The sequence below is a fragment of the Rhinolophus sinicus genome, chromosome 3 (genome assembly GCF_057876585.1).
Source record: "Rhinolophus sinicus isolate RSI-liver-muscle chromosome 3, RSI-T2T, whole genome shotgun sequence".
In the NCBI taxonomy this organism is placed as follows: Eukaryota; Metazoa; Chordata; class Mammalia; order Chiroptera; family Rhinolophidae; genus Rhinolophus; species Rhinolophus sinicus.
In genome coordinates, this window is record NC_142503.1 from 128,148,029 (window position 1) to 128,168,776 (window position 20,748).

General features: G+C 44.6%; 1 protein-coding gene across 5 annotated transcripts; it reads right to left on the reverse strand.

Moving 5' to 3' along the window:
- Nucleotides 1–4,226: 4,226 nt before the first annotated feature.
- Nucleotides 4,227–20,731, reverse strand: LOC148758595 (bcl-2-like protein 2). Of its 5 annotated transcripts, XM_088797013.1 has the most exons (10): nucleotides 20,203–20,331; nucleotides 19,816–19,903; nucleotides 18,910–19,349; nucleotides 18,164–18,280; nucleotides 8,118–8,232; nucleotides 7,358–7,425; nucleotides 6,947–7,053; nucleotides 6,347–6,434; nucleotides 6,104–6,255; nucleotides 4,227–5,157 (listed from the first exon to the last, which is right to left on the reverse strand). In XM_088797013.1, the coding sequence occupies exons 3-10, from the start codon at nucleotides 19,339–19,341 to the stop codon at nucleotides 5,118–5,120; spliced, it is 1,119 nt and encodes a 372-aa protein (XP_088653139.1). In that variant the 5' UTR covers nucleotides 19,342–19,349; nucleotides 19,816–19,903; nucleotides 20,203–20,331; the 3' UTR covers nucleotides 4,227–5,117. The 5 variants fall into 5 exon arrangements, with proteins under 5 accessions (XP_088653139.1, XP_088653135.1, XP_088653138.1 ...); XM_088797009.1 differs by lacking the exons at nucleotides 18,164–18,280; nucleotides 18,910–19,349; nucleotides 19,816–19,903; nucleotides 20,203–20,331 and adding an exon at nucleotides 8,574–10,600; XM_088797012.1 differs by lacking the exons at nucleotides 18,164–18,280; nucleotides 18,910–19,349; nucleotides 19,816–19,903; nucleotides 20,203–20,331 and adding an exon at nucleotides 8,364–8,582.
- Nucleotides 20,732–20,748: the final 17 nt, after the last annotated feature.

Consider the following 20,748-nt stretch of genomic DNA (forward strand, 5'->3'; position numbering starts at 1 on the left):
CAAGGCAAGGATGTCTGCTCTCACCACTTCTATTCAACACTGTACTGGGGGGTCTAGCCAGAAAAATGAGGCAAGAAAATGAAATAAAATGCACCCAGAGTGGAAAAGACAATATAAAACTCTGTTTGCAGATGACATGATCTTGCATACAGAGAACCCAAAGGAATCCACCAAAAAAACCATTAGAACTAAATAAACAAGTTCAGCAAGGTTACTAAACTGCAACTGAACTTGCAGGATACAAGATCAATATATAAAAGTCAATTGTATCTCTACAATAGCAATAAACAATCTGAAAACAATTCCGTTTAAAATAGCAAAACCAAAATACTTAGGAATAAATTTAATAAGTGCAAGATTCATACACTGAAAACTACAAAATGTTGAAAGAAATTAAAATACATACTGTGTTTATGGATTGGAAGACAATATTATTAAGATGGAAATCCTCTCCCAAATTGATCTACAGATTTAATGTAATCCCTATTCAAATCCCAGGTATTTTTCTTTTTTTGCAGAAATTGACAAGCTGATTCTAAAATTCACATGGAAATGTAAAAGACCCAGAATAGCTAAACAATCTTGAAAAAGAGCAAAATTGGAGGACTCAATACTTCTCATTTTCAATTCTTATTAAAAAGCTACAGTAATGAAGACAGTGTAGTACTGGTACAAGGACATACAGGTCAATGGAATAAACTTGAGACTCCAGAAAGAAACCCATACAATCATGGTCAATTGATTTTCAACAAGGGCGCCAAGACCTTTCAATGGGGAAAGAATAGCCTTTTGATCAAATGGTGCTGGATGAATGCATATCCGTACGCAGAAGAATGAAATTGGACCTCTACTTCACACCATACACAAAAATCAATTCAAAATGGATTAAAGACCTAAACGTAAGAGCAAAACTATAAAACTCTTAGGATAAAACAGGTGTAAATCTTCATGACTTTTGTGTTTCAAAGGACACTATGAAGAAAGTGAAAAAAACAACGCACAAAATGGGAAAAAATATTTGCAAATCGTATATATCTGATAAGGGTCTAGTATTTATAATACATAAAGAACTCTTACAACTCAACGATAAAAAGACAAATGACCCAATTTAAAAATGGGTGAAGATCTGAATAGAGGTGTCTTCAAATAAGACATAAAAATGGCCAATAAACACATGAAAAGATGCTCAACATTGTTGTCATTAGGGAAATGCAAATTGAAAACACGAGATACCACTTCATACCCACTAGTACGGCTATAATAAAAAAGATGGACAATAACAAGTTTGGTGAGGACATAGAGAAATTAAAAACTTCATGTCATGCTGGTTGAAATGTAAAATGATGCAGCTGCATTGGAAAAGTCTGGCAGCTTTTCAAAAGGTAGAAACATAGTTACCTTATGACCTAGCAACTCCACTCCTAAATATACCCTTTTCCCCGAAAATAAGACCTAGCCGGACCATCAGCTCTAATGCGTCTATTAATTTTTGCTCCAAAAGACGCATTAGAGCTGATGGCCTGGCTAGGTCTTATTTTCGGGGAAACACGATATACCCAAGAGAAACTAAAAGGTACGTTCACACAAAAACTTGTACAGATGTTTATAGCAGCACTATTCTTAATAATCAAAAAATGGAAACCCAGATGTCTATCAACTGATGAATGGATAAACAAAACGTGGTGTATCTACACGAAATATTCAGTCCTAAAAAGGAACGAAGTACTAATATATACCACAACGTGGATGAATCTTGAGAACATTATGCTAAGTGAAAGCTAGACACAAAAGGCCATACACTGTATGATTCCATTTATATGAAATACCCAGAATAAGCAAATCCAGAGACAAAGATAAATTAGTGGTTGCTAGGGGCTGGGATGAGGAGTGGAATTGGGAGTGCTTGCTAATGGGTACAAGGTTTCTTTTTGGGGTAAAAATGTTCCAAAATTCGCTAGTGGTGATGGTTACTACACACACACACACACACACACACACACACACACACACACTAAATGCCACTAAATGGTACTTAAAAGGTAGATTTTATGGTATGTGAACTATATCTCAACAGAAAAAAATCGATAGGTTTCTGGTGAGAAGCAAGTCAGACATGGCAAATTGACACATTCTTCAGCAAATAAAATTTTCTTACTAAGTTAACTCTTTTCTGTAACAAATTCTAGCACCTAAAACACTTAAATACGCAGTACTTAAATAAGCCTAGCACTTAAATACGCAGTAAATGTCCCCCCCGCCAGTAAACGTATGTTGAACAAATAATTACCATAGGCATAAAAAGGGGGAGAGGCATGAGAAATTAGAGTTGCAAGACATTTTTAAATTAGGTCATGATTTGAGAAAGGCTACTCATTTAAGCCACATATATAAAAGCAAGGAAAGCTGTATAACTGAAAAAAACCCAGTAACTTTTTCTCTATTGCTGGTATCAGGTAAGGCAAACCAAGCCTGAAAATGCACTGGGTTGTCTTCATTTATTTTGTATCACCTTGAGACCCTCACTCTAGAGAAATTTGGTAGATAGGCTCCCTGAATGTCTCTTCCTTGAAGACACTTCACTCCTACAAAATCCCAATGAGACTAGACTCATTCCTGTCCTGTGGTTAACAGGGAGCTTATCAACAGTGATTGACAGAAAACCAACCAATCTTTCCCAAGGAAAGCAACTTGCTTTCCATGCCACTTCCTCTAAAATCAGAGAATATAGGAAAAAAACACCAGGTTAAATAGGAAATCTTGATTCTTACTAGATACCAGTAGGTTCAGGATAAAGGGGCCTCTCACCCTCGCATTATCTTCTAAGCACCTACTAAGTGGTAGGCACTGAGCTCATACAAAGGAACAATCCATGCCCTTAAGGAGCTTGCAGTCTAGTGGGGAACAGTAACGTTATTTATTTTAATTATAAAATCATTAAGTTCTAGAGCTAGGAGCGGTTTGCACCGAGGGCATTAAGTGATTCTTTTTGACTAGGAAATCAAGATTTCCTAACTATGGTACTTGGTTTGTCTTGATTCTAGCAGATGGTTTGGGCACAGCAGGCTGGAGGAATGGCATAGGCAACACATGAAAGTAAAACTCCCTGGAATGCATAGTGCATCAGTTGTAGGGCAGGCTATGGCAGGGAAATTTAATCAGGACCAAACTGGAAAAGGACCACACTTGAGTTTACACTTACTGGTGGTAGCATAGAGGTTTTCTGGCAACATGAACAGCTTGAAGCCAGAGACACCTGCCAGGAGCCCACCGCAATGGAGTCGGGCAGGTTGCTCAAGCAGTTCAAGTAGAATGGAGAGGATGTTGAGAATTGACTGAACGTACAAAATTAAAAACAAAGGACCCAAAAATTGACATCCTCCAAAATCCAAGAATTTATAGGGATTTTTGATAGCCACTTACTGTCCCCTGGTGGATAGAGACCTTCCCAGCACTGACAGAATTAAGCCACTTAGGATGTTTCACATTATGGTAAAAATATTGAACTTTAGCCAGCCTCTTGCTAATCAGCCCCTGCATAAGTCTCCACACTCAATTACAAGGTGTTATTCTAGTTGAATCTAGTTAAAGACAGACCTTCCAAATGCCTAATAAATCACACAATAGGAGCTAGTACACAATAAATGGCCAAATGCTAAATTGATCAATACTGACCTGAGAATTCAGAACACAAAGCCATTGAAGAAGTGAGTTAAGGCTTCATGCATATACAAGGGTCATTTAACCTCACATTACTGAAGAGAGCATCTATGTCAGAGGCAATCATGAACATCCTGAAAACAGGAGCGAATGGCACATACAGAGGTTTAAAAATCTGAAACCCTGTTAAGTAATGGAGTGGAGGTAATGCCCAATCTGACAGAATATAAAATGGATAAATTATTAACACGACCAAGTAACTAAACTACTAAACTTAAGGATACTAAAACAATGAAAATCAGTTTTGAAGTTCTTACTGATCACTCTAATCTGGCCATTCTTTTACTTTCCCAGGCTCATTTCATTTACCTCTCAAATGCCAATCAGGGCTCCACGCTGTCCAGAAAAACCCATCATCCTCAACTAAATACATAATGTTACTGTTCTAATTTTAACTCCTACTTAATTCATAACTGAGAACTTTCCTTCCACAACACCAGCACTTCCACAAAGGACAATTAACAGCCATCTGCGATCTAAGAGAGAATAGGAAGATAGATAAATAATCCTTACACCCAAAAGGCCAAACAATTTTTATTTTCAAAAACAACTTTATTCATGACACATATTAAAAAAAACTCCCACCCCCTGGAAATGAGCTAAAAAAATAAACAAAATCCACCTCCCACCTCCCTGTTCCCACTTCCTCCCATTCCCTCCAAATAAAAGGGAAAAAAAGGCAAAGGAAAAAAACAAAACAAAAAACTGAAAAACAAAAAACGCCCCCAAATCCCCCCAAAACAAAGTAGTGCATTTCCCCAAGGGGAAGGGGAATTTACACTGGAGCCGCTGGGAGCGGAACGGAGATCTTCCGGCTACAGAAACCTGCAAAGAAAGACACTCAAAACAGAAAAAGAAACACAAAAGGAAACAAAACAGATCACCAGGCAATCTGCAGGGGCAGGGAGGTGGAAAAGAGGGGTGGGGAGGGTGGTAGATCTGGCAGGACAGGAGCAGGCAGGGACTGTGAAAGTTAGGGAGAAGATGGAGGGAAGGTAACAAGCAGAACAGTTTGGTGTCCTTCCAGAGCCCTGGGTAAAAAAAAACCCCTACCATCCATGCCCACCTACCCTTGAGCAGCCCCCAAGGGGGTGAAGTGGGGACAGGGAAACAAGGGGAGCAGCTTGCGCAGTTGACACGTGTCCATGGAGAATCCCCAGAATGAATGAGCAGCCCCCTGCCCCACTCCCTGGGCCTTCCCCTACTCCCCAGAGCAGGTCCCTCCTCAGCAGTTAGTTATGGGATTCTCCCCCCTTCCACAGTATATCTTTTTTTTTTTTTTTTAATTTTTTTTTTCCATCAAGGTCATCTTCTGTTTTTCTTTTTTTTTTTTTTAATTCTTTTTTTTTTTTCCTTCTTTCCTCTTTTTTTCCTCTCTCTCCTCCTAATACACACTTTTTTTAGTAAGGGGAATACCATGAAGTCGCTCTAGCCCGGCCCCTGGAAGAAAGAAGGAGAGTTAGGTGTTAACATCATCACTAGATAGTTCAGTCAAGCCCCTCCCCGTGGGCCCTTGCCCCAGTTACCGTGAAGGGAAGGGGGGAAAGAAGTTTCCAAGTGTCCTAAAAATGACCCCACAATCCCAGAAATAGTGACACAGCTGGCAAATGGGAGGGGGGATTGACAGAATACTTCTCCAAACAGTGGCAATAGAGAAGTGCATCTGAGACACAGGGGCAAGAAAAAGGACTCATTGTGTATCCAGTTTTCAATTCTCCACAGCTCTTAAACCCTAGGCTTTCACCAACAGATCCTCGCTAACTCCTGGGAGCAGACAGGTAAGTATTATGAAAAGCCCAGGTCTACTATATGTCTAACTTATCTATTTAAATGAACAGACAGAAGTAAAGCAAAGTAAGGTGGGCACCACACTGGGACCAGTAAGAAAATTAACCTTGAAAAAGACTGACTCAGTTGAAGAGTAAATATCGCAATATCCTCCTACATAGCTGTTGAGGAGGAATAACTAGCCTCTGGTATTCCGCCAAGAGACATTTAAGCTTCAACACCTCCCTAATTCTGGGAAAAGTAGCAAATGTCCAAGCAGTGCTTTCACTGACTGCTCTGAGGCCCTGCTCTTCCCCGCCTTCTGTGTAAACATTTTCACTGCCACCAACTCTCAAGGAAAAAAGCAGGGGGGAAAAAGCATCTCTCTGAACAAAGTGGAGAGATCCAGCCCTTATCACCAATTCCTGTTCCAGAAAAAGATGATGAGACTGGCCTCCTGGCCTGGCCTGCAACTACCTTCCTCACCCTGCACAGGCAGGAGACCAAGTCCCTGGAGGCTGAGGGGAGGGTAAGGGAGGGAGGTTCCTCAGATCAGGAAAGAAGGAAGCATACAGGGCTCATGGGAGGCGGGGGAGAGGAGCAGCCCATCTATCCTGACCTGTAGACGCGACCCCGGGGCCTGCTGTTGAAACCACTGTAGAATCGAGAGCGGGAACTGTTGTAGTTGGTGGTCCGGGCACGGTATCGGGCTCTTGGGAAACCCCGGTCTGTTGTGCTGATGCCTGGTCTGTTGGTTCGTTTTGGGATCACCTGAGAGTGAGGGATGTACAACAGAGAGCCTTAGAGTCAACCTGGAGACCTTACAACATAGAACCAGAACAGCAATGAGCACGGGGCTTACCTTGATTTGTCTTCCTCTAAACAGGGACTCATCTAAGGCCAGGGAAGTCCTCACTGACTCTTTGTCTGAGAACTCTATATATGCAAACCTGCAAAGAGTAATTATCACTTCAGCTATCTAAGGTTGCAAATAGCTGCTCAGAGACCAAATCCAACATGCAGGCATGCTTTGTTTGGGTACAAGGTATTCACACTGTTACTTACTGGTCAAAAAAATTTTAAACGGAAGATTTTAATCAAAATTTCCAGTTACTCTTGGAAAGTTATAAAATAGGACACACAGGGCCCGATTTCCATATGGCGGAACCAGCTGGGGCCAAACAGAATCTGGCCCATACCTACCGTGTTTCCCCAAAAATAAGACCTAGCCGGACGATCAGCTCTAATGCGTCTTTTGGAGCTAAAATTAAGTAGCTTTCATCTGTTTTCTGTCTGGCCTCTGAAGGCATTTATGTGCAATCCAATATATACCAACATTAATGCCATATCTTAAAAGACAAAGACCACTTGTTTTAACAGCAAGTTAACTTCGTGCTCAATATAAAACATAATTCCTTTTTAAACTGTGGCTAAAATTACCTCAACTTACTTTCATACTTACCCTTTGGGGTGGCCACTAAATTTGTCACAGAGTATGGTAACACGGTTGACTGAGCCACAACCATGAAAGTGTGCTTCCAGCTCTTCTGCTGTTGCACCATAGTCCACCTGTGGAGTGAGGGTAGGTACATTAAACAGGTACTGGACAATCTCCTGTCTCAACAGGTACCTTGCTAGCCTTTGGGCTGGGCATCCATATACAGTAAGGCACATGAAATCTGACTCTAAGGAACTAATCTCTTTTCTTTCCAACACTGAGCCTCTGCTGATTGCCATTACGTTTTACCTCCTCCCAACCCTCTCTCTGCTCCCTAAATCCACCAACTATCCTGGAAATGTTCCTTTCAAGACTATTAAATAACTCCCCAAAACAAGAGCTTCCCCCAAACTCAACCAGGGCCCTAGTACATACATTGCCAACATAGATGGAACGGGCATCAGCCTCCATCTTCTCCTCAATAGACATAATCACTGGGCCAGCTTTGAAGAAAAACAAACAAACAAAAAACACTTGTTTTCTGCTTGACCAATATATGCCGCCACCACCACCACCACTAGCAAACACAAAGATTTTTGTCTGCTCTTTGCTATACCCATTACCTAGAATAGTACATATCACACAGTAGATACTCACTAAATATTTGACAAATTAAGAAATAGATTAATACATTCTTAAAATCAAAGAACAGTACAGGAATCCTCTGCAACCCCCAAATTAAGTCCCTCCTGAATAGGCTTGGTTGAAACGATTTGAAAAGTGAACAAAATTATGTGGGATTTGACATTTCTAAATTAAAGGGGTAGCCCCTGAAGCTGAGCAGTCTCTCTTAGGACTCCCAAACTAAAGTCTCTCCAACTTAAGAAAGAACTATTAGACTTGAAGGTCAAATGCCAGCTGGCAACCTCCACAAAAGATAGAGGTAGACTAAGAACAAAGAGAAACACATTTGTAACAAGGACAAAGGGAGGCACAAGTCAATCATCACAAAAACATAGCTTCTGTCTCATAAAGGTCAGAGGAACACACAATGGACTATGACCGCGGTTCCTGACCAGTAATTGCTCGGACAAGCAGCTCCAAGGTCCCCAGCATCTAATCCCATAGAAACCGTGCTCCCACAACCCTTCCAATCCGAGGACCTCGGCTCTGCGTGTAACCGACAGTTACTCACCATTGCCTGGAGGTGGACTCATATTCATCTGCTTCTCTACCTCGTTCTGTAGCTCCTTTAGCTTTTCAGCTTCTTCCTCCATCTCCCTGACTCGCGCTTTAATCGCTTCCAGCTCCTACAATGAGTGGGGAGGATATGGAGAAGAGCTTAAGAGGAACCAACGCAGGGGCTCTGCCCTGCTGCCCCAGCCATGCTCAGCCATTTCCCTCGCCTCACGCGAGGGTCATGAAAAGAAAAGCACGCTACCTTCTCTAGAACACCACTAGGTACCCATGACGCCCGAATCAACCCAGTTGGGCCTCTTCTGGCGGTCGAGGATCCGTCGCCGGCCCGGCCTCAGCCACGTTATTCTCCGCCCACCCCCCCACCCCCCGCCTGCCTCCCGCTAGCAGCTCTGGGCCTCCCGTGATCCCGCCGGCCAGTTGCCGGCCAGCTCACTCGCCCTCCTTCCCTCACCGGGTCCTCAATGGCGCCGTCCCCCGGGTCACTCTCCACCAGTCCCGGCTCCTCCTCCTCCTCCTGGTTGCCGGGGGCTCCCGAGCCAGGCCCAGGGCCCGGAGCTCCCGGGGGGGCGCGGGGCCGGGGAGGCTCCTCTTCGGGCTCGGGCTCGGGCTCCGGCTCCAGCAGCAACTCCCCAGGCTCCAGTTCCTCAGACTCCAGGCCGTTCCCGTAGTCCCCTGCGCCCCCCGGGGCCCCCTCCCCGGCCTCCCCACCGGCCCCGGGCACAAGATGGCGTCGCCGCCCCGGCCCGGAGCCCCGACCGCCCGCAGCCCCCGCTGCCGCTGTCGCCGCCGCCGCCGCCGCCGCCATCGCCGCTCAGACTGGGGCCCGCCGCCCAGCGATTGGAGAGGGGCGCCGGCCACGCCGAGGACTCATTAGTCAAGCGGCCTGCCCGTCACCACGAGCTAGGACTCCATTGGGGAATATTACTTGGCAATCAAATAAGACCCCACCTCCAAGGCGGGGTATTACGCCAAACTCTCAAATCCCGGTAGGGGAAATCAGTCTGTCAATCAACACACACTCCCACTTCCTCTCAAGTCCTTAGGTAACAATACCGCCACGCTGTGACGACATTCTTGCTTCTCCCGCCTACTGGCGGGTCCGCGAAATATATGACGCTCCATGATTGGCCGCTGGCAAGGCGAGTGGAAAGGACCAATCTTCCGCTTGCCTCGCCGCAGTGGCCCAGTCTCGATGTCGATTGGCTCGCGAGATTTGAAGGGCTGACACGTTTTTGTGACAGGTGAACCTTGCCCCGAACGGACTTGCCGGGCTTACAGCAAGGGAAACCCGAGGTCACATGACTAGTCATTAGGGGGCCGCCATCTTGATACGATTGGCTGTCAACTAGTGAGCCGTTGGAAGGTAGAGGCCAGAAACATGCGGCGGTTTCTAGAAACTGGCGTCCTAACCAGGAAAGCAGCAATAAATTGTATAATATCTTGTTGGAAATGGAAGGTACTGAACAGAGCTTCCCAGGAAGGAGCTTACTTTTCCCATCCGGGTTATTGGCACCACCATCCACCAGGTCTCTGAAACTAGAGAAATCCTCACTCCAGAACTGCTATGCACGAGTCCTGTCCGTTCTGTCTTCCTGCACAGGCATGTTTTCCAAGCCCTCTGCGCATGCCCCAGTTTCAGTCTGTTCCATCTCTTGGACTGCTTTGCTACAACCCCCTAATGGGTCTCAGCTTCTAGTGCCACCTCTCCAATCGGCACCATGCCCAGACTGAGCTGGCTCCCCTTCGCTGTCCAAGTAATCTCAAAACTCCCTACTGTGGCATTAGAGACCGCAGGACTAGGCTACTTCGCAAATGTTATTTCCACACTCCTCTTTCCAGGGGGTGTACCTGCACCACCCAAGTCAGTGCCTCTACATGCAGTCTCTCTCTTCTACAAGACCACTGCAAACCCCACCATCACCTCTCCAGAGAAGCCTTCCACTAGCCTCCCTTGCTCTCCCATGACAAGTGGGCCTACCTCCACTGTACGGGTAATCATTTCGTGCTGCTTTTCCTAACTAGATTGTGAGAGCTTGGAGATGACGCTGGCTTCTAATTATAGTTGCATCTCCACCTTGGGGCAATATGCCTAGCACATGGTAGGTGTCTGACTACGCTCGTTGACTGAAGGATGCGTTGATCGGATACCTGGGTACCACCCTTCATCTTCATAACTTTCCCAGCCCCCAAAACCTTCCTTCAGACCCCAGAGGAATTTCTCAGATCAGGTTCCTACTACACCGTTGCATTCTGAGACACCAGAGGCCTAGCGGTGGAAAGCAGAGTTGCCCTATTTTAGCAGTGATGCTATGTATTAAAAAGGAAGGAACGGGGATGCTAAGTCTCCAAGAGGGATATTTGTAGCCAGACCAAGCTACAGCTTGAGAGCCAGATTAACACAAGCCCAACCAAATAGTTAAACAACCCTAACAAGATGCTCATGGCTAGAGTAGGGGGATTTAGAGTAGAGGAAATCCCTATTAGCAAAACCAAAAGTCAAAACCTTCTCAGTATACCCCCCTCCTTCCCCTCACACTCACTTTTTCTCACAAATCCTTACCTCAGGCACAGGGGAACTTGGAGCAGAGTCACAGTTGCTTAAAATTTCATTGAAAATTACTTCATCAGCCATCTCAGCTTCAGTGGTCTGGGAGAACTAAGTTGAACACCGAAGATAAACTCTAAAAGATTGTCAGTTCACTGGAAGAAAAAAACCTTTTCTACTGATCCTAATCTAATTAAGATCTAGATGTTTTATTGGCACCTAATTTAATCTAAGGAAGCCAATTAAGGGAAATGTGATATATTTTTTTTTAGGCCTTGAATCCTAATTTTGTTGAGCATTTGATTTTGTAATAGGCACTATCCTAGGTTCCTTATCATCTCATTGAATTCTCACAACAACCATAACCTTTTTTAGGGACGAGGAAAGAGTGAAGTAACTCGCCCAAGTCATGGAACTAATTGTAAGTGAGCAGGGAATTCAAAGTCAGCTTTCAAAGCTCAGATCAAAATTACTGTAAGGTCTGCTTTAATACACAAAGATTACATTATGTATGATATTGAAATTGGGAAAAAAACTAAGTTCAAACAATAGACAAATGTTTAGGCAAACTATAATTACATCCAAATATTATTATGCACCTATGAAAAGATTTGCACACAGTGTGTGGTAACATGAAAAAATAATTTTTGTTCATTCAAAGAAGTAGGATGTAAAACTGTACATTAAATTACAATTTTAAAACTAACTTACTGAAAAAAAACAAACAAACAAACTTGGGCATTGGGGGTTAAAGGAACAAGAACCAGTACAGTCTTTTCTTTGGCAGTGTGTACCAAAAGTTTTAAAATGTTGAAATTCTTAACCCAATAATTGTATTTCTTATAATCTGTTCTAAAGAAATAATCTAAAAACTGGAAAAACATTTGAGAATAAAGATGTTCATCAAAATGAAAAAATGTAAACAACTTGAATGTTCAAGTGGGCACTTTCAGGAAAATCATTGTACAAACATAGACATAATTTTATAAAGTTATTATGCCTTCAAAACATTTTTAACGACAAGGAAAAATGCTTGCAATAATGCTAAGCAGGACTGTTTGAAGTATAAAAAATTATACATACAGTATGATCATAAAATATAAGCACAGATAAAATATGGGAAAAAATATGCCAAAATGTTAATAGTGGTTCTCTCTTAGTAGGATTATGACCGATCTTCTTTATAATTTTCTATGTTCTATGATTTTCCCACAATATCATATATTTATTTAAAATAAAAAAAATACTCTGACTTCCAAACTTATTCTAGTAAGTAGGATAACTTTTACAAACACACACATTTAAAAAGATATTTGAATAATGACTTGTAAAGATAATTCCCTATTAGACTAAAAACTGTAAAAGGCATGGACACCGTCTTACTGATATTTGTATTCTCATTGCCTATCACTGTGTGTGCAATAAATGTTAACTGAAGAAATGCTCTTCTGTAATATGATTTAATATTTTGCATGTTATTATTGCATAGAGAACATCAAAGAGATAGGTTTCCCTCTGAGAATGAATTTTTTTAAAAATTAGTATGTAATAATGTGAGATTCACCTGTTATAATAGAGGGCCATGGAGTTTTGGGGAAAGTTAAACTCAGTGATGTTGTGTCCTAGAAGAAGGAAAAATGCGTTAATAGAAGAGAGTGGCAGTGGAGTTGAAAAAAGGAGAATTAAATCAGTAAAAATGGATGAGGGCATCTCCAGTTCTGTCCGGAAGGGACAAGTTTTCTCACTAAACATAAACACTTGGATTCTTGGTAGTTTTATGCCTATTTTCAACTCCTGCTTTGAAATTTTTACCAGCTACAATCATTCTCTATAATCTAGAACTATATTATTTAATATGGTAGCCACTAGTCACTCATGGCTACTGAGCACTTTAAACATTAGCAGTCCAAACTGAGATGTGCTGGAAGTGTCAAATATACACCAAATTTCAAAGATTTAGTGTGTAAAAGGGACTGTAAAATAATTTGTTTAATATTAATTACAGGATGAAATTATAATCATTTTTACATACTGGGTTAAATGAAATATTAAAATTAGTTTCACCTGTTTCTTTTTGCTTTTTTAATGAGGCTGGAAAATGTAAAACTACATACGTGGCTTGCATCATATTTCTATTGGACAGTATTGGTAACAGAACTTTAGAGCCTTGATCATTTACTTACCTCTCTTTTGGAGCAGACTCCAAATCTTTTCTAATCAAAGTCTGGCCCCACCAATGTTAACAACCTAGGTCTGCCCTGGTATGGAAGTGGGGTGGCTATTTAAATGAGGAGGAGCTGTTGGGCTGCTTAATTTCCATTCTGCTTGGTTAACTTTTTAAAAACTTTGTACTTGAAAAACTTGTTTTAATATACTGCAACAGAAATGTGTCCCTTATCAAGAAATGAGAAAATAGTGAAAGCAAAAAGAACAAAATAAAATCACCCATAAAATCCACCACCCAGAGATAATCACTAATGATATTTTGGTATATAACATTTCTGACATTTTCAATACACAATTACATATAAAGGCGTGCATGCACACAAAGTATGTATGTATGTATGTATGTATGTATGTATGTATGTATGTATTTAATGGGATCATACTGCACATATTATTTTCTAACCTATTTTTCACCCAATAAGATACAGAAACACCTTTCAATATCAATAAAAATATTTTTCCAATTCATTTTTCATGACTTTACTCAAAAGTCTCCTTAGAAATGAGGCCTTCCCTGACCACTCTATTTAACATTGAAATCTATACATACACACACACCTTCCAGTCCCACCCTAATAATATCATTTTTCTTCACAGCATTTGTCACCTAACATGAACTGTTATGTTAATGAATACTGTGAAACTTATTTAGTTTTTGTTTTTTTCTCTTACTAGAATATAAGTATCATGAAAGCAGAAATTTGTGCTGTTTGTTCACTTCCTATCTCAATGTCTAGAACTGTGCACTTAGCACACAGAAGATGCTTGAATGTTTGATGCATGAATGAATGATTGAATGAAGAACTATAAAGCATTCCACTATACTATGTTTTCTGGTTGATTTTAAAAATGTTGTTAATTTATTTATATCTCGCCTGTATGCACATTTAAGGCAGCTTTTAAAATTTTCAAAGAATCTGATCTCAAGTAAAAATAGTATCTCTAATCCATCCATTGGCTAAAAATTGTAACTAAATGTTGCTTAACTTTTATGAAAAGTGCCATATGGAGAAATAACATTCACAGAAAACTATCTGAAGGATAAACAATCCATCTGTCCATTTACATAGTCTGAAATTAGCCCTATATTAAACTAGAGCATCACAGAGCTATTTGGGCTAAATTGTGATGAGCTCGATAAAACAAGTGTAGGACCTACTAAATAAGTCCTCATTTGGTGTTTCTATAAGAAACAACGGAGCAAAACTCAACATCTTATTTGCTGCCAGCTGTTATAGAGGGTGGTGTCCTCTGTTACTCAGTGTCTTCTTGGAAGAGCCACAAAACTTTTTGTCTATCTTGGGAACTGATAGGCTTTTATAAATCCTAAGAGGAATGTGAATCTCATTAAGTTTTCCAATTTGTTTTAGCTGCCAAGAAGCTCAGAGCTGAATTCACAACCTAGCTTTAGTATTCAGGAAAACTGCTTATAGAATGCTTTTCTGTGCATTAATTTTCCTTTTGCTTTCATTTTATTGTAATATTTTCAATTTTCCCTTTACCCCTACTTTAAAAATCTGTATTTTCATATTGTTTTGTCTTTTGTGTATTCTAGTAAGATGTTGCAAATGCTTATTGGAACTAGGCAAATATAAACCAATCAATCATTAAATCAGTCACATTGCAGTGGAGACATAAATGTACTATCATAGCCTGATGATATCACTATTAAGAGCATCTAATTCCCTTTCCCCTAGGGCCATGTTCATCAAGCTACTCTCAGATTTTAATATGGCTTGCCCTGTGGATTGTTCTAGAGAGAGAATGGAAATGCAACACTGGATTCCTATAAGCAGTATATTTCTCCTACAATTTAACACAAACCCAAACAATATTTTATTGTACTGGATTATAGAAAGACTAGAATTTCCTTTTTGTAATTTAAAATTAGGATCACTATCTCTGTCAGACATGATTTTGATGTCCTAGACCAGAAGTACAGCGAGATGGGCTGAGTAACTCCTGTAGTTTCCATCCAACTTAGAAATTTGCATTAAATTTCTTGAAACCAAATGTCTCAGGGGACCAGGAAAGGAAGGAGGGGCTCTGTTTTTGCCAGACTTTCTTTTAAGTCTGAAGTAGGCAGCAGGGTATTGTGGAAAGAGAAATGCTCGTGATCACACACTCCTGATTAGAGGTTGAACCGCAACTGGGGACTTGATTACCATCACACAAAGATTTTTGGTAGGTTTTCTTTTGTTTTTTGTTTGTGGCCATCCCAAAGTACCATATACACACACCCTCTTAAGGCTTGGGCTGGCACAGATGGAGTTCTTGGCTTTGGGCATTTGACCGGGGTGGGGGATAGGGGAACAACTCTGATTTTCTTTTTTACTTTTTTTTTTTGTCTCAACACTTTCCAAAATCTCTGTTACTCTAATTCTTGCCTTTAACAAGGTCATGAAGAGATGATTGGATCAAGAAATGTCCTGACCCCAGGCTCTATACAGTGTAGAAGTCACAAACCCTGCTCAGTCCTTCTCATTAAACTTCTGGGCTTTATTTATTTTTTAATACGACCATTACATATTACACAAAAATAAAAGTCAAATGAACTTGGTATTTATAAATTATTAAATAAAAATACAGGAATATATATTTATATTTATAGAGCTTTTTCTTTTCTTCTAAACTAACCAAATCTGTTCTCCCGCCATTTTATGATTTAAAAAAGTAAAATAGTGTATGCCCTAGAATAAGTGGGGGATGGGATTAATAATTGCAGGACCCAGTTGCCCTACTTCTGTTCCTTCCTTGGCCTAAGCAAGTCCTTATTTGTCCCTTTGGGCTCTGGAGAGCAAGAAACACCCTCTCCACCTATTTAATCTCTGAAAATGACAATTAGATTTATTTCCCTTATTTAAAAAAATGAAATAGATTTAAAAATTGGGAGCCATACTCAGCCTTCCTGGCCAAGAGCTAATCCCAAGGAACTATATGGCTCTAGACAGTCTCTACTTTTCCCTGACAGAAGAGTCTCTGGGGTTTCCATTGCCCCTCTAGCTAAGAAGGGAAGGATAGTTCAAAACAGCCCACTGTGGTCCCATCCAAGCTATGCTTCTGGGAATTCAGACCATGCCCTTTATACTTTCAGAAAACAGCCTCTCCTTCCACCCTGGTGTGAAGGCCTCAGAGCAGGGCATTTTGGTAACCATGGGCCCTGCTGCCTGTTTGCTAAAGGCCCCCCGAAAAGAGCAACAGGGATAGGCGTCCTGTGGTAGAGGGTAGGGTGATGAGTCTGCCCCAAACCTGGGGGAACACAGGCTCCGATAGGAGCTGATGGTCTAGTCAGTGGTTTTCCAACTTGTTTTCAGCAGCAAACCCCCTAATGCAAATAAAATCTTACCCTGAACCCCGATATGTAAGACAGCTACAAGGGGAGCTGTTCTGTTTGAGGGCAAGTAGCCCAGCCTGCTCACCTCCCCCACCTTCATCTCCCCGAAGGACTCCTGAGGCAACCCCTAGGAAACTTCGGGGCTCTGCCAAGCAGTTTGAAAACCACTGGCCTAGTTTGTCCTGAGCAAGTCAGAGACCCCCCCACCCCAACTGCGTGCCACAGAGCAGCTCTGAGTTTCTGGTATCAGCATACTCACAACAGACCAAGTGGCACATGCAGCCTACCACCTCCCCCATAAATACCATTAAAAAGTGCAGCCCTCTCTCAAAAGCAAAAGTCTGGGCTAAACACCTGAGGCCAATTTTGGTCCCACATTCTAGTGAGTACAACTATGTTGCCACCTTCTGGGACCAAGTGAAAATCTCCAAGAAGAGTCAACCATGGTCCAGCTAAGCTGATCAGTGCTCAGGATCAAGGGCAGGGTTCTGGAGCACTGTGTCTGAAGGAGTCCGCATCGGAGAGCAGCAATTTTAGCACCTTGGAAAGTGCAGCAGTGAGGTCTGGCTCAGGGCATGCATCTGGAGTGAAATCATTTCCTTCTCAAAAGAAAAAGCTATAATCTGAATCTGTTCTAGAGGACTGTGAGCTCTCAAATTAACATCCTCAGACTCTGAGGTACAGACACGTAACACCCATGCAAACAGCGTGGCTCCAAAGAAAATATAAATGCTTCCAGATCATGGCACGTACTCTAGAACCCATACACCTGGCCCTTGATAAAGCAGCACCAAAGCCCACCACACAGAACAGGTCACAGAGTATACGTCACCCTCATACCCATGGGGTTCAGAGCTGGAATGTTCCTCTCAAGGCATCTACAGTCTCACTGAGACACAGTGCAGGACCCAGAATGTATTCTAGATCAGCATTTATGTCACACACTCAAAAGGAAAATTAATTAGAGCCCCAATTTAGAGTTTAAGTTTGGGTATAAAAGGTCCCAGAGATAGGGAACACTTTAGGCACCAGTGTGCCCCAGTGGGAGAGGAGGGCAGCAGGCAGGTCCCCCTACCAAAGCCTCTACCCACTGCAGGCTCCGCAGCCCTGCCTTTCTGTCAGAGCCCAGGAGGCAGCAGCACGTGCGTGATGCACATGGAAAGGGGACCGTGAAGGAACAAGGCCAGCTACAGAACCGCTTTTCTCTCCAAAGCCCTGCTAACGACTTTCCGCAGAGAAGTGCCCAAAGCCCTAGTCTCACTACAGTGTTTCTCCCTCAGCCTTGAGGCACCAGGACAAAGGGAGGAGGGGAGGGGGGGGGGCGGGAAGGGGGAAGAGAACTGCCCCTTGTTCTTGCCACTGTGAGAGGGAATGTTTTCTCCTTGATGTATCCCACTGCCACCAGATTAGACAAGCAGCCCAGCATGCACATGCACACGTGTGTCCAAGCAGCCCACTGTCACAGCCACCTCTCCCTATCACCTGAGAAACCGAGCTTCCATTCAAAGGCATGTGCCTTCTGTGTTTTCCCCAAGTCCCACTCATCCAATGGAGACGCCAGCCCCTCCTGCAAGCCCACCTTCCTCAGGGCTGCAAGCCCAGCTCCCTCCAGTTCTAGCTGCCCGTGCCTCCACCTACAGGCCTGACCATCCCCACCTCCCCCAAACCCCAGGATGACTCCATCTCCTGGCCTCCTGACTTGCCAGATACATTCCCCAAGATCTCCAGCTCACTCTTCCAACCATCTGCCTGGCACACTCAGCTCCCTCACACACTACCCTGCCCATTCCCATCCCCGTGCCATGCCTATCTAGTCACCCCACTTCTTTCCAGGGCATTTCTCTGTTCTGTTCCTGCTCTCCTGTCCCCCAGCCAGACAAAGCCCCACCGGCCCTGGACTTCCTCACTTGCTAGCAAAAAAGGCCCCTACGGTTACCAGGGCCCCCAGTGCCACGGCCCCCGTCAGCACTGTCCTCACTGACGCCCAGTTCCCCTCCCGCAGACGCCGCGCCTCCTCCAGGGCCCCGTCCCCGTATAGAGCTGTGAACTCCGCCTGTGGGAGAGAAGGGAAGTAGGAGAGAAAGAAGGAGAAAGGGATATCAGGAGAGGAAAGAGTGGAGAAAAGAGGAGAGGAAGAGTTCCAGTTCCATCCACTGCAAGCACTACCCCACACCCAGCTCCTCTCCAGCCAAAGCTCCACTGCTTGCAATCCCCAGTGAGTGACTGGCTCATCTGCCCTCCCTGCCACAAGTGAATCCCAGACTTTCCTTGGCCAAAAAGTCTGCTCAGAACAGGTGTCATTTGCCAAGGCTTGCCTGACCACCACCCATCCGATTCCTGCCCCCATGCGACACGTACTCAGGTGTAAAATGTTCCTGACGACTGGATGCCATTTCCCTGCAGGCACTCCCCTGAGTACTGTGTATTCTGTCCTCTGCTTTGGACCATGAGCCCATCCAGTGACTGCATGAGCCCATCCCATGACTGCATGGCAGCCCTGGAGTGCAGAGCCCAACATGATGCCCAGGGTGAGGGCATCTGATTCCACCCAAATAGGGAGACTCAGCAGCCCCCAGGCCTCATTCCCAGCACAGCGGGGCCCCAGCCTCCAGCCAGGGCCACCCTCCCTTCCCCCCCTCTTTACGGAGGAATATGCAGAGCAACAATTGAGAAGTTTCTTACCCAGCCCCCACTGCTGTGGATCCAGTCAGCTAGCCGTGTCTCCAGGTAGGCCACCATCCACTCCTGCACTTGTCCCACAAGTGGCTCCATCTCCTTGTTGACACTCTCAGCACACAGTGCAGCTCCAAAGACAAAGAAGGCCACAAGGCGGCCCCAGTTGGGACCCCCTTGGAAGAGTTCATCAGAGACCTGGGTGAAGCGTTGCTGAGCTGAGCCCGGGGTCACATGCAGCTGAGCCGCCAGATCAGAGAAGGTGCGACGGAAGCGGGTCTCGAACTCATCTCCAGCTGCCCGCATGGCCTGGTGCAGCGGATCAGCTGCTGGGCCCTCCCCGGGCCCAGCTCCACACACATAACCCTTCTGCCTCAGCTTATAGCCTACAAAGTCTGCCACTAGAGCCCGTGTGTCTGGGGCTGAGGCTGGGGTCGCCATCCGGGCGGCTGTAACAGTCAAGGATGAAAGACTGGAATGAATATATGGTCGGAGACCCAGAATGGCGCATTTCATGTTTGGTGAACCCAGTGGGACAGGGAGGGAGGTGGCAGGAAATGCTCAGAGACCACTGGTCAGGGAGAGGCAAGAACAAGGAAATTAGGTCGTGGTGAGGGGCCAGAGCAGGAGGGGCTGGCCATTAACTTTGTAATAAGCCAAGTTAAATATAAACAAGTAAATTTTATTTTAAAAATATTTTAGATTCTTTCCATAATAACACCAGCTCTGTGACACCCCTACAAACCTCTTCTCCACAGTATACACCTTTTGGCTAGAGAAGAGGCTGAGGACCTCCCCAGAGGTAAGATGTGAAGATGCTGGTAAAGGCACAAGATGGGGGAAGAGACAGGGGCTGAAGGGAAAGGTGGGAGAAGCAAAGGGTTGCCTGGGACAGAGAAGGAAGGGGACACTCACCCAGCCTGGATGGCAGCTCTTAGGACCCAGCGCTGGTGGCAAGGAGCCCCCAGCTGGGGCCTTTCATCCTCCTGGCCAGCGTGGAGCCCTGGGAAGGGGAGGGCGACATCAGAGCTAGGTGGGGAAGGCCAAGGATCAGGGTCTAGGCTGAGAAGGGCTGGGGTTGCAGCTCCCAGAACTGGGCCCCAGCCCCCATCGCTCTACCAGCTGTGTGGCCGAATCCATGTTTAATGACTGTCCTCCCGGGAAACCCAGGGCCAAGGGCTTCCTGCCGACACCATCTCTACTCCAGGCTCCCCCCAGAGCAGCCCAAAGGCCCAGCTCCTCCCTCACCCCCACCCTCAGCCTGTCTCCAACCCCGCCTGCCAGCCAGGTTAGGGATCTCACGGGTCAGGCCGCTGCCGGGATCCGGGCTGTTTCCTGGTGCAGGAGCTGGGAGGGAGGGAGAGAGGGAGGAAGGGAGGGAAGGAAGGAGGGAGGAGAAAGGGGGGGTGGGAGGGAGGGCCCGGCGCCGGGTGATGATGGGGCCCAGAGATGCGTCCAGAGAGAGGGGCGGGGCTGGGACGCAAGCTTGGGAAGGGCCACAAGTCAGGAAGAGAGAGGGCTGCAGGAGGCCAAGAAGAGCAGGGCCGAGGGCCAGGCCGGGCTCCTGAGCCTGGAGGCTGCCCAGAGAAGCTGGCTGGGCCTCAGGAACCTTGGAGCATATTCAGCATTTGCAGAAGATCTCTGATGTTCCACGCACTTGTTGAACTTTTCCGACCCTGGAGAGGGTGCCTGGAAAGGAGCAGTTCCCAAACTGGTGGGAACTGTCTGCCAGGTGACTTGCCCTGTGGAACTGGCAAACAAGACCTGAACACCAAACATTTCACTTCCTCTTTTCTCTAGGACCTTTAGCCCAGTGGTCCCTTCGTGGGCTGGGGCTTTAGCCAGGCA

Excerpts from the sequence above, each read along its gene's own strand:
- LOC148758595 (XM_088797013.1), bottom strand. The coding sequence starts at position 19,341 with ATGGCGACCCCAGCCTCAGCCCCAGACACACGGGCTCTAGTGGCAGAC. Across the intron at positions 8,233-18,163 it reads CCGTGGCACTGGGGGCCCTG|GAGCTGGAAGCGATTAAAGC; the intron begins GTAACCGTAGGG and ends CACTCATTGTAG. Across the intron at positions 7,426-8,117 it reads GAGTCCACCTCCAGGCAATG|CTGGCCCAGTGATTATGTCT; the intron begins GTGAGTAACTGT and ends TTTTCTTCAAAG.